This window comes from Panthera tigris, chromosome A2 (genome assembly GCF_018350195.1).
Source record: "Panthera tigris isolate Pti1 chromosome A2, P.tigris_Pti1_mat1.1, whole genome shotgun sequence".
Classification (NCBI taxonomy): domain Eukaryota; kingdom Metazoa; phylum Chordata; class Mammalia; order Carnivora; family Felidae; genus Panthera; species Panthera tigris.
In genome coordinates this window covers 15,130,319-15,143,222 of record NC_056661.1, presented here as the reverse complement: position 1 = coordinate 15,143,222, position 12,904 = coordinate 15,130,319, and the positions used below count along the sequence as shown (strand labels likewise).

The following is a 12,904-nucleotide window of genomic DNA, read 5'->3' as shown; positions in this document are numbered from 1 at the left end:
GAGCCGAGCCGGGGAATCCTGCTCCGGGCGAGCGCCGGGCCCTGCAGAGCAGCCCGGCCGTCCGAGGGCCCCCGCGTCGGGGGCGGCGGGGAACCCCAGACGCAGCCCGGGCCGGGGAGGGATCCCCGTGCCGAGCGAGCCGCCGCCGCCGCCGCCTCCTCCGCGCCGCCTCCGCGGGCTGCCGGGTGCCGGCCGCGCCCCCACTCCGCCCGGCCGCCAGCTCCCGCGGTCCCGCCGTCCGCTCGCCGGCCAGTCGTCCGTGCGCCATGCAGCCGCCGCCCGCCCCGCGCGCGTAGGCGCCCGCCGCAGGCCATGCTGCTCCCGCTCGCCGCGCTGCTGGCCGCCGCCTGCCCGCTGCCGCCCGCCCGCGGCGGGGCCGCGGACGCGCCGGGCCTCGGTGGGGCGCCCCCCAACGCCTCCGTCAACGCGTCGTCCGCGGGCGAGCCCGCCGCCCCGCGGCTGCTGGCCTCCGCGGCGCCCGGGCCCCCCGAGCGCCCGGGCCCGGAGGAGGCGGCGGCGGCGGCGCCGTGCAACATCAGCGTGCAGCGGCAGATGCTGAGCTCGCTGCTCGTGCGCTGGGGCCGCCCGCGGGGCTTCCAGTGCGACCTGCTGCTCTTCTCCACCAACGCGCACGGCCGCGCCTTCTTCGCCGCCGCCTTCCACCGCGTCGGGCCGCCGCTGCTCATCGAGCACCTGGGGCTGGCGGCGGGCGGCGCGCAGCAGGACCTGCGCCTGTGCGTGGGCTGCGGCTGGGTGCGCGGCCGCCGCCCCGGCCGCCTCCGGCCCGCCGCCGCCGCCGCCGCCGCCGCCGGGGCGCCCACCGCGCTGCCCGCCTACCCCGCGGCCGAGCCCCCCGGGCCGCTGTGGCTGCAGGGCGAGCCGCTGCACTTCTGCTGCCTGGACTTCAGCCTGGAGGAGCTGCAGGGCGAGCCGGGCTGGCGGCTGAACCGCAAGCCCATCGAGTCCACGCTGGTGGCCTGCTTCATGACCCTGGTCATCGTCGTGTGGAGCGTGGCCGCCCTCATCTGGCCGGTGCCCATCATCGCCGGCTTCCTGCCCAACGGCATGGAGCAGCGCCGGACCACCGCCAGCGCCGCCGCCGCGGCCGCCGCCGCCCCCGCCGCCGTGCCCGCGGGGACCACCGCCGCCGCCGCCGCCGCGGCCGCCGCGGCCGCCGCCGCCGCCGCGGCCGTCACCTCGGGGGCGGCGGCCAAGTGACCCGCTCCTCCCCGCGCCCGCCCTGTGTCCGCGCTCTCGGGTGCCTTTCCCGCCGGGAGGCTCGGCCGGTGTGCTTCGTGCTGTCGTGACCGTTAGTTCTTCTTCCGGGGAGGGGGTCGCCGGAGGGGGCCCAGCGGGGTGGCCCAGCGGGACGCGGGCGGCGCTTCTGGTTCCGAGGGGGCAGCTGCAAGGTGGGAGCCGCGCAGCTCGGAAGACGGAGGAGGGAAATGGGGCCCTTTCCCCTCGGTTGCATCCCCCTGCCCTCCCTCCCCGCACCCACGTGCCCTATATTCATGGCAGAAAATGACCAAATCCTGTGTATTTGTTTTATATATTTAATAACTGTTTTAAATGAAAGTTTTAGTAAAAAAACAAAACAAAACAAAATCAAATTGCTATTGCTGTAGGAAGAGAAGCTCTTTGTATCCAAACATAGTTATTTGAAGTTTCTTGTTTTTTTTAATTTATTTAAAGGTGGGGGAGGGGGGAGGCATGGGAAGGATTTCACACCCACATATTGTTACCGCTGAAAATGAACTTTATGAACCTTTTCCAAGTCGATCTATCCAGTGACGTGGCCTGGTGGGCGTTTCTTGTACTTCTGTGGTTTTTTTTGGCTTTTAATACAGACATTTTCCTCCAGAGATGCGTATGTAGCTTTTTTCTTCATTTGATTTAGGAAGAGGAATCCAAGAATTACAAGATGTTGCCCTGAAATGTGAGGGAGGGACTCTCCAAAGTCAGAGAGGGGCTCCTGCTGCCTGGCTGGCCTGGCTGGGAGATGGAAACTAACCGTGTTACTTACCCTAAGGGCAATTTCACCTTCTACCCCAGCTGCCCGCCAACACCCACCGCCACCCCACCCCTCAGCCTCATTGACGTTTGTCATGGTGGCACACAGGGTTTTCTGTCATTTGCCTTTTTGTCCCCTGCCTCACCATCTGCGAAACCACCCAGTAAAATACCAAAATGGTAAAATCAATCATTCCCCTGAACCAGGTATCTATCCTTCACGGAAATGACTCACTTTAAAAAGCAAGAAGCAGGGAGATAGCCTTTTCGTATGCGTAAACCTTAGCATATGAGCACATTCCAAAACCTAGTTTGCAAACCTGAGGCTTTATGTTGGCATTAATAAGATTTTTTTTTTCCCCTAAGGTAAGCTCGGTGACTGCTGGACAGTGGTTTCAGATCCTTCCCAGTTTTCAGAAGCAGAATAAATGAAAAGTCCTTAAAGTGGCCTGACGCAAAAACCATTTTAAAAGCCTTTAAAAAAAGATTTCAAAAGCTACTTTCTTGCTCTACTTTCTCCCCATTTTTGAGTGAATACCTTGTGCTGGTCTAAGAGCTGTAGTTCTCAAAGTGGGGTCTCTGGACCGGCATCATGAGTATCACCTGGGAACTTGTCAGAGATTTAAATCGGGGCTCCATCCAGGACCGACGGAATCAGAAACTCTGGGTGGGGCCCAGCAATCCGTGTTTTAACAAGCACTCCCAAGGGGTCCTGATGTCTTTCGAGTTTGAGAACTGCTGTATGCGAGTGGAAGGGAACCTTGGAAAGATGTAGCCTCCTTTAATCTTGAGATGTATCTATTATATCAAAGAAATGAGACCCCCCCCCCTTTTCCACAGGAATCTGAAGGAGGGGATCCAGGGCTATCTCTTGCCGAGGCCAGCCACGAGAGAAGGGGGTGAGGGTGACGGCCTTCCCCTACTCCAGATCCAGATGTTGAAGTTCAATGTAATGCAAACCCATTAGCCTCACAAGTCACTGCAGATCTTATGCCCCAAAGCCAAGGGGGTATGTGAGTTGCCCTCTTTTTTCAGCCCTGGGGTATCTAACAGGAGAAAACCAGTAACTGCTAACCTTGGTCAATTTTTATATAATCACGGTGTTTGTAATTCTCGAAGTCATATTAAGGATTCCTGGCAACATACACACACACACACACACACACACACACACATGCTCTTTCTCTCTCTCTCCCTGCTTTTTCCCAAGATGGAAACTAAGGGTCAAAGAGGTTCAGCATTTTGCCTTCAATCACAACTACATGATTGTGGAGGCAGACCTAAGACTAAACCTTTAGTTAAGTGTCCAGCCCTTGATTTCGGCTTAGGTCATGATGTCACAATTTCGTGAGTTTGAGCCCTGCATCAGGCTCCGCGATGACAGCACGGAGCCTGCTTGGGACCCTCTGTCTCCCTCCCTCTCTGCCCCTCCTCCACTCACACTGTCTATGTCTCTCTCAAAATAAATAAAAACACGTAAAAGCTATGCATATATGTGTATAATATATGCACACACTCTATATACATACATGCATACATACATAGGATGGGCCCTAATGAATACTTTCTTAGGGCAGGGCTGGAATATTGATATCTATTGCTGCAACAATAGACCTTCCTAAAGGAAGGTCTGGCAATAGCAATTCTGGCAATTTCCAGAATTGCCCATAGAGCCTGCACGTGCATGTAGACATACGTGTATATTGTGCATGTATAAAACCGATGGACTGCTTGGCTCCTTTTCGTGCTGACTTTGGCGGCTGAGAGCCAGAGGCCCAAGCAGGAGGCCACACAGTAAGGATGGAGCCTGGGTCCCTCCTGTCCCTTTTTAGTGAGGATTGCCCACTGGGCAAAGTAAGTCAGGCCCTGGCAGGCACAGCGGTGGGGTCTGTGGGGTCTCGCTTGCATAGTCTCAGTAGTGAAACACTTACTTCCACGTATGCGTTTTATTTAAAAGCCAATCAGCGAGTGCGTGTATGTCCACAATCCCCAGATTCCAGCCCATTCTTCAAGCCTCCTGGGGACAGCTTGGGCTGCTAGTGACATAGCTAAGTCCCCAGAATAAATCATCACTCCCAGTTATTTTTGCTTCTCCTGAGAGAGACTTTACCCGTGAAGAGGACGTGTACCCACCATCCAAACTCCAGCCACTGCTATGGGCTGCCCTACTGAGTTGTCTCACGTTCATCGTGAGAGCCCCCCCTGGCCTGGATCTGAACACCCTTGACTCCCATAGGGCCTGCCTCAGCTGAAGACAGCCACCCGGCCCAAAGCCACACCCCCTTCCTGGGACACCACATCCAGGGACCCATCTGATCCACGTGAACATCCAGCCCTCTAGGGGAAGCTCTGAAGTCCTCCCACCTTCAGAACTCCTGGCGGGATTGGCGGAGGCTTCCACTGAGAGACTCCACGGAGTCTTGGCCTCTCCCCTCTGGCTGTTCCGGCCTCCTCCCATCCCTTCCCTCCCACAGCTGTCAATCCAAGAGCACTCCCTAACAAACCTCCTGCCCACTGATCTCTAGCTCCCAGCCCGCTTCTCCTGGAACCCAGCCTGTGATGGGCACCGTACCTAACGAGATGTGGAACTGTTCCAGCCACGTGGTCATTAGAAACAAGGAACATCCAGGGCGCCTGGGTGGCTCAGTGGGTTAAGCGTCCAACCTCGGCTCAGGTGACGATCTCGCGGTTCCTTGAGTTCCAGCCGCACGTCGGTCTCTGTGCTGACAGCTCGGAGCCCAGAGCCTGCCTCAGATTCTGTGTCTCCCTCTGTCTCTGCCCCTCGTCTGCTCATGCTCTCTCTCTCTCTCTCTCACCCTCTCTCTCTCAAAAATTAACATTAAAAAAGAAACAAGGACCATCTGAGGAACAGATCATTACCATTCTATTCCTTTTACACAGATCACACAGCTGTACTTTTTCTCTTCCGTTCGGGTAGTTCTGTAATATCCACAATCAGGGGTGATATGGGAAATAACCCCTAATTCCAATCAATGCCTGCTTAATCATTGCACCTCCTAGATACACAAGTCGGAAGAAAGCCTGTTCCTTTTCTCTCTCAAATGATGGTATCCGTCAGGATACACCGGGTTATATCTCAGTCGTATGCAGTCCCGATATCTCATCAGCTTAACACAAGAGAAACGTATTCCTTGTTCATGCCACACGGTCAAAGTGGGCAGGGGTTCTGCCCATTGGAATCACTCAGGGATCCTGGTTGAGGGTGACCCTGACTTGACAATAGGGCCCCATCATCTGGTTAGGAGGAAGGAAACTCTGGACGGTCTCCCACAGGCAACTCAATGCTCCATCCAAGAAGTCACATCCTACCCTACTGATTGGAAGGAGTCATCTGGCCCCACCCAATGAGAGGGGAGCCCACGAGATCGTGTTTCCAGTCCCCAGAGGAGAGGAGAATCTGGTACCAGGAACAGCATTGATTCGAGCAACACCCAACACCACTGTGACCTACAGGCCCCCCAGAAGAATTCCGGGACTTCGCTCGGCAGACAAAGAGTTCACCCCAGGAGTGCCATGCTGACTCTCCTCCTGTGGCACCAGCCCACACTGACAGCTAGACTGCCCCCCAGGGATTTTACAAGCGAAGGAGGTCATCAGCTTGGTGGCTGTTCCAACGTTTGGGCAAAGTGGGTCCCCAGAGAATTCAGTCTGGAAGATTTGGACAAAAATACACTCTGGATCCCCGTGATGTAGGAGTCATCTAGGGAGCAGGATGGGAGAAAGGTTAGGATTAAAGTGGGGAGAAAGGAAGGGAGAGGTCAGAGCAGGCACCCCCTCTCTCCTGGCCCCGCCCCTCCCCCACTGCGCAGAAATGGCTAATTCAGTGACATTGGGGGCCAGACGGGAGTCGGTCTTCACTGTGCCGGGTCTCTCCTGTCACTGGGGAGAAACCATCCATTTCCCAGCTAGGAGAAGAGGTTTAAAGCTGTGAGGACTGGGAGAGTTAAGAACAGGTACAGACATTGGGTGCATGGCTGAACCTTCACTTGGGGACACTGGGAAGACGCCTCCTCTAGAGCGGGCACCTTGGCCTTTCCTGGCTCTGCTGTGCCTCTTGTGGGGCATCTCTCCCGGGGCATTACTTGGTCCTTCTGGGTGGGAGGACTGCTGGGGAGCTGGGGGAGCACACGGTGTAGCAGAGCACAGGCTCCTCACTGCACTCGCCGTGGGCGGGCACTGACCGGGCATGGCCTTCTGTTCCCGGTTCTTCCCTGCTCAGGCTGTGGTCTTAGGGCAAACTGCTTCGTGCAGTCGGCTCATACTCAGCTCCCCCCAAGGGCAACCAGATCTTCCTTGCAGGGTCTTGGTCTGTGGGACTTACTCTCTCGCTCTCCATCTTCCCTGGGTTCCTACCCGAGGCCACTGGTCCTCTAGCTCTCAGAAATTTTCAGGAGCCCACTCTTCTCTGGGCCTGCACTCCCCCACCCCCATCAGCTCTAACTCCTTCTACTAAGGGCATTTCTCCTGCTGCCCCACCTCGCAGGTCCGTCACTGCTGGGCCCCTGCGGTTTTCTCCAAAGCCAAGGGCTCCCCTAACAGCAGACGCCTTACCGTCCTCAGCCTCCTGCTCCTTTATCTGCTTCCTGAGAAGCACCTTCTTCTCTCACCCCATCTTCCAGCTATCAGCCGAGTCCCGGGGTCCCCACGCAGGTGCTGACACTCGGTGATTTCTGCCGCACCCAGGACAGGACAGGGTCTGAGCGCGTTCTGAGGAAGGTGGGGATTCCCTGTGGTCCTCTGAGGACTGGTCACATGCCTGCTGCTCCCCCAGGACAATTCAAGGCCTCTCCTGGCTGCGCCCTGCGCATTTTCCTGGTGTTCTCACTGCCTGAGTATTCCCAGAACTATCTCCTAAAGTCCTTGGCTGAGCTTCTGTGCCGCTGAGGACACGCGGTCGGTTACGCGTCCAACTCTTGATTATTCCGGCCCAGGTCACGATTTCGCAGTTCATGAGATCACTCCCCGCGTCGGGCTCTGCGCTGACAGTGCGGGGAGCCTGTTTGAGATTCTCTCTCTCTCTCTCTCTCTCTCTCTCTCTGCCCCTCCCCTACTCAGGTTCTCTCTCAAAATAAATAGACTTTAAAAAAAAATAAAAACTTTCAAAAAAGGAAAGACACTTTGCCGCAGAGCATCATCTTTGCACCCTTGCTTGAACACAGACGATGTATATTCGTTGTAGAAGCATCAGAAAGGTCGATAAGTAAAAAAGAAAGAGAAGAGAGAGTTCGTCTTTCCACCACCCCCAAGAGAAGCCCCGCCAAGCATTTTGGGGCACCTACTTCCTGTCTATTTTTGTACACCTGTGTCCATGGCTAACTATTTAATATTAAAAAATGGGATTGTGCCGGACATAACTGTTTTTAAAACTTTTATTCTACAGGTGCTGCACCATAGAAAAATGAGAGACTACCCTTCACAAGAGAAATGACTCCGTATCGGCAATAACACCAGCACCCACCAAGCGACCGTGGTTAATATTTATTGACAAATGGCCAAACGCATCTGCTATATATATTTTAGCCCTAGGGTGCCTGCTTCTTAGAGCTTTGCTGAGGGGTTCTTTGGTGGTCCCCTGCCTTTGCAGAAGGTAATGGAGGGGCTTCTCAGGGCCAATGAATCATAAAGACTGTGTTCCTAACAGGTGGGTCAGAAATCGGTCGCACAGGATATTGAAACGTATCCAAGGGCCAAAGGCCTGATGGAGATGGGGTGTAGGCATTGTGGTGGGGGAGGCCTGCTTTCTTTCTTATCCCAAATTTATCATCTGCAGACACATGTCAAAGCCAGACCGAACTTCCCACCCCTCCTGGAGAAATGTGTCCGCTTTGTGTCTGAGCTCCCGGATGGGGCTGATAAGGAACACAACTTTAGAGGATGAACAATGTGATTCATCTCCTCGGGTCGTAACCACAGACCCGCCACGTATTGTCTGGGTTTACTTGATGTCTTTGGAGCGAAAACGAATTCCGAGATTCAATAAGCAGGAAGGATATTGCTCCTGGAGAATGCTGCCCCCCAAAGCTGTCACAGCCCCACATGGCCAAGTAAAGCCATACACAGATGTGCCTACGGCAGGGATGGGGGCTGAAGACAGAACACCCGGGGAGAGGACCGAGATGGAGCCAGAGGCGGGGGAGGGGGTGGAATCGGCCAGGAACAGGAACCATCAATGGGTCAAAATGTTGGGGTGCCTGGGTGGCTCAGTCGGTTGAGCGTCAGACTTCAGTTCAGGTCCTGATCTCTCAGTCCGTGAGTTCAAGCCCCGCATCGGGCTCTGTGCTGACAGCTCAGAGCCCGGAGCCTGCTTCGGATTCTGTGTCTCCCTCTCTCTCTGCCCCTCCCCCACTCCTGCTCTGTCTCTCTCTCTCTCTGTCTCTCTGTCAAAAATAAATAAACTTTAAAAATAAATAAATAGGTCAAGATGTATTCAGCACCACTCCCAGTGATTGTGTTAAGGTCTTCTGGGATGAATCTTGTCTAGGATTGGGCTCCCTAGAGGCAGAGTCTGAGCTGGAAAGACTCACACCCAGGATTTATTGAGGGGTGTCCTCCAGAGGAGGGGAGTGAGGGAAGCGGGATGGGGCAGGGGAAGGAGGAAAGCAGGGATGTGGTCTCAGCTGGAGTCCGCTTTGGCCTGATCAGCTCTAGAACCAGCTCTGGACCAGCTCTGGAACAGGAATCGTTCCACAGTGTTGCCCCACCTGGAGGCACGGGGCTGGTCTTCTGTGGTCCCATTTCAGACAATCACTTGGCCAAGGTCCGGGTACAGGGGCTGCATAGCCTCCCTGGCAACTCCCACTTAGCCGGGCCCAGTTCTCCAGAGAAGGGGAACAGCTGAGAGGTGTTAGCAGCCCACCCTCCCAGCGGCTGGGGGAGAGGGACGAAGGCCTGCAGAGGGAATCTGGGCGGAGGCACCCACAGGATTCACTGCCCACCCTACCTGGCCCCTGAGTCCCATCCCAGCAATTACGAGATGAGCAGGTGAAGCTCAGACCCGCTTGTCGAACCTCAAACTCCTACCCCACTTGTGCGCTGACCTCCGGACCTTTGCCTGTCTCAGCTGAGGGCTGGCTGGCTGGCCTTGCCCCCCGGATGTCCTGCACTTGTGCTAGGGTGGGGCTGTGGGCTCTGTCACACTGGCACTCCCCCACGAAGTGTGAAGTGCCTGCCTTCACCTCTGCGTTCAATGGTTGTTGGCGTCCAACGCTTGCGTATAAGGGAAGTCCCACAGGCTCAGAGCAACTATAAATCATATGTAAATGGGTAAGTGTGGCTACATTCCAGTAAAACTCTATGAACACGGGAATGTTAATTTCGTAGAAATTTCACGTCACGAATTCTTTTTCTTTTTTTTTTTCATCTGTTAAAAATGCAAAAATTATTCTCAGCTCCCAGGTTGTAAGGAATCTCTACACGCGACGTGGGGCTGGAAACTGCAATCCTGAGATTAAGAGTCACGTCGTCTGCTGACTAAGCCAGCCAAGCGCCCCAATCCTACAATACCATCTTTAAACAAATTTTTTTTGGGCGCCTGGGTGGCTCAGTCGGTTAAGCGCCCGACTTCGGCCCAGGTCACGATCCCACACTTCATGGGTTCAAGCCTCACGTCGGGCTCTGTGCGGACAGCTCAGAGCCTGGAGCCTGTTTCGGATTCTGTGTCTGCCTCTCTCTCTGCCCCTCCCTCACTCTGTCTCACTGTCTCCCCAAAATAAATAAACATTAAAAAAATTTTTAAAAAAATTCTTTGTTGTTGTTTAATATTTATTTTTGACAAAGACAGAGAAAGAGAGAGCGAGCAGGGGAGGGGAAAAGAGAGACACACACAGAATCTGAAGCGGGCTCTAGGCTCTGAGCGACCAGCACGATGCAGGGCTTGAACTCATGAACTGTAGGATCATGACCTGAGCCGAAGTCAGACACTTAACCAGCTGAGCCACCCAGGCGCCCCTCCTACGATATAATCTTAAAGTTTGGCGAAGCTTTATGCAGCATGTTTAGAAGCTCTGTGTCCTTTTCTCTGTCTACCTGGTAGATTACAAGGAACCCAGCGTGTTGAGCCACACCAAGGGCGGGCAGCACATCTCTTTCAGGTGTGCGTGACCCTGAGCATCACCCTAGAGCCTGCTTGCTCAGCGAGCAGCGCAGGCCAACAGAGGCAGAAGCTGGCGGCCAGACACACTGGCACGATGGTATAATGATGCAGCGAATTAGTTCTCAAACCCGTGCACAGAGTCCTCTCGGGCCACAATGGAGAATTCCCCTCCACTCCGGAGCATCTGACGTTACCTAATTACCACCTTTTGCAAGGGGGCAATTTTTTACATATTGTCTTTTATTTTTAAAAATTTATGCAAAATTTGCTTGCTACACCACAGACTGTTTTCATAAAATGCAATTATTTAACTTTGTCATCAAAGAGTAAAAGCTATTTTTCCTCCGGGGACACCACCAAGCACCATGGGGTACGTGTGCCCAGCCCCTGGAGTGGGAGCCCAGGAGTGTGGCCCGCATGGGTTATGAAGTCAGACAGATGTGGGTGGGGACTGGAACCAACATTCTGCAAAAGTCACTTAATCTTGGCGAACCCCAGTTGTCTCCTCTGTGAAACAGGATTGACAAGAATATCTACAAGACTAAAATGAGCCTTCTCCATCGGGATAGGGTAAGCGATGCTGGGCATCCAATTTAAAGGGGAAAAGGTTTTAAAATGTGTTCTCTCCCTCTCTTTTTTATTTCTTACATGTAATTAATTTACTTATGGAAGGCACAGGGGTTTGTATTCTGTTTTGCTTGGGGTATAAAGTACATGCAAGAGATCACACGTAGACAATCCCTTTTGACAAATGCATCCAACATAACCCAGACCCTACGAAGATTCAGAACAGTTCCATCACCTCAAAAAGTGCCCTCGTGTCCCTTAACCATACCACCACATGTGCATCCAATACACACACACACACACACACACACACACACACAGAGGAACCACTGTTTCCCATCTGTTTGCCATTGGTTGTTTTTCCCTTTTCTAGAATTTCATATAAATGTATCATGCCGTGGACTCTTCTGTGTATGTGTACTTTCGCTCAGCACATCTGTGAGATTGAACTGTGTTTCTACCCGTTTCACTAGTGTTGTTTCTTTTTATTGTTGAGCAGTATTCCATCCTACCGGAATGGCCGGACCAATCTCCAGGTGATGGACACAGGAGCTATTTCTGGTTCTGAGTGACTTTATTAAAGCCGCCACGAAAATATATGTATGGGACATATGTTTTCCTTTCTCTTGGGTAAATACCTGAGAATGGAATTGGAAGTCGTATTTATGTTTATAAGAATTTCATTTTTTCCAAAGTTTCTGCGTCATTTTTTAAGTTGATTTGTTTATTATTTATTTTGAGAGAAAGAGACAGAGAGAATCCCAAGCAGGTTCCGCACTGTCAGCACAGAGGCGCTTAACTGACTGAGCCTCCAAGTGCCCCAATTTTTGTATCTTTTTACACTATCATTAGCAATATATGAGTTTGCGTTTTTCCACCATTTGGTGTTGCCAGATGCCAGATAACCATTTGGTGTTATTTTTAGCTGTTCTAATGGATGTATAGCACTTTCTCATCATGGTTTTAATTTGCATTTCTTGGATGACTAATTAGATTGAGCAGTTCTTCATGCGATTACGGGGCATTCATAGATCTTCCTTTGTGAAGATTCTGGGCCAGTCTTTAGAAATAGCTTTGCCTTGGGGCACCTGGGTGGCTCAGTGGGTTAAGCGTCTGACTTCGGCTCAGGTCATGATCTCACAGCTTGTGAGTTCGAGCCCCGCCTCGGGCTGTGTGCTGACAGCTCAGAGCCTGGAGCCTGCTTTGGATTCTGTGTCACCACCCTCCCTCTCTTCCTCTACCCCCCACTTGTGCTCTGTCTCTCCGTCTCTTTCTAAAATAAATAAGCGCTAAAAAAAAAATTTTTTTTTTTTTTTTTAAGAATGAGAGAAATAGCTTTGCCTTCCCCTCGCGTTTGAATCCAATCCCAGGGTCTGACATTTTCTCAAGGCAGAGTACCAGGCAAAGCTCAGGTTGGCTCTATGGCCACTAAGCTTGGAGTATCTCTGCAGTACGAGATACCTGCTGGGAGCTTCATGGCCATCCAGTGGGAATTTGATCTGACCTACAAAATGTAGGGAACCTGGACCTCCCCCAAAGAATAACGTTAAAACTAAGCGTGGGGCTCGGGACACTGGGATGGTAAGAAACATCTGGAAACTGAAGTGTCAAAAAAAATTTAGAAGTTCAGCCCCAAAGAAAGGAATCTCAAAATCGTCCCTCTGACTCTCTAGGTCAATGATCAAGTGATGCGGTACGAGAAAAGTGCCGGAAGGGAAAAGTGCCGTAGGGACCCGTAGAAGGTATTGCCACATATAAACCTCTCCTGAAAATGGGCCTCTTTGGCTCACATTTGAAATAAGGGAAGCCTCCTCTTGGTCACTGATAGCATCCTGATACCTGGTGGGGACACATGGTGGAAGGTGGGGCTATGGGAGAGGGGCAGCAGGTGCACAAGAGGGCCAACTGTAATCGCTTCCCCTCCCCCACGGAAGGAGGACGGGCTTCGCCCCAGAACTTGGCTAGTGGGAGACTCTGGGGAAGGGCCCGGCGGCTGCCTTACACCCTTCCCCCCGCAACACGCACCACTAGCCCTCATCCCACGGCACCTGCTAGGCCAGGCGCCCAGGCTCCCATCTAGCCTCAGGAGAAGCCTCCGAGGAAGTTACTAGTGTTCCCTGGATTTACACCTAAGGAACCCAAGGCCCAGAGTAGTTAAGTCACTTGCCCAAGTCCTCTAGTTGCCAGATGTAGCAGATGAACATACAGGGTGCC

General features: G+C 53.3%; 1 protein-coding gene across 1 annotated transcript; it reads left to right on the top strand.

Moving 5' to 3' along the window:
* The first annotated feature begins 312 nt into the window (after positions 1-312).
* Positions 313-1,855, top strand: TMEM158 (transmembrane protein 158). The gene has a single exon (XM_042977338.1). It carries the CDS (start codon positions 313-315, stop codon positions 1,216-1,218), a length of 906 nt encoding a protein of 301 aa, XP_042833272.1. The 3' UTR covers positions 1,219-1,855.
* The last annotated feature ends 11,049 nt before the right edge of the window (positions 1,856-12,904 follow it).

What these genes read in the sequence shown, in the direction of transcription:
- TMEM158 (XM_042977338.1), top strand. Translation starts at nt 313, where the DNA reads ATGCTGCTCCCGCTCGCCGCGCTGCTGGCCGCCGCCTGCCCGCTGCCG.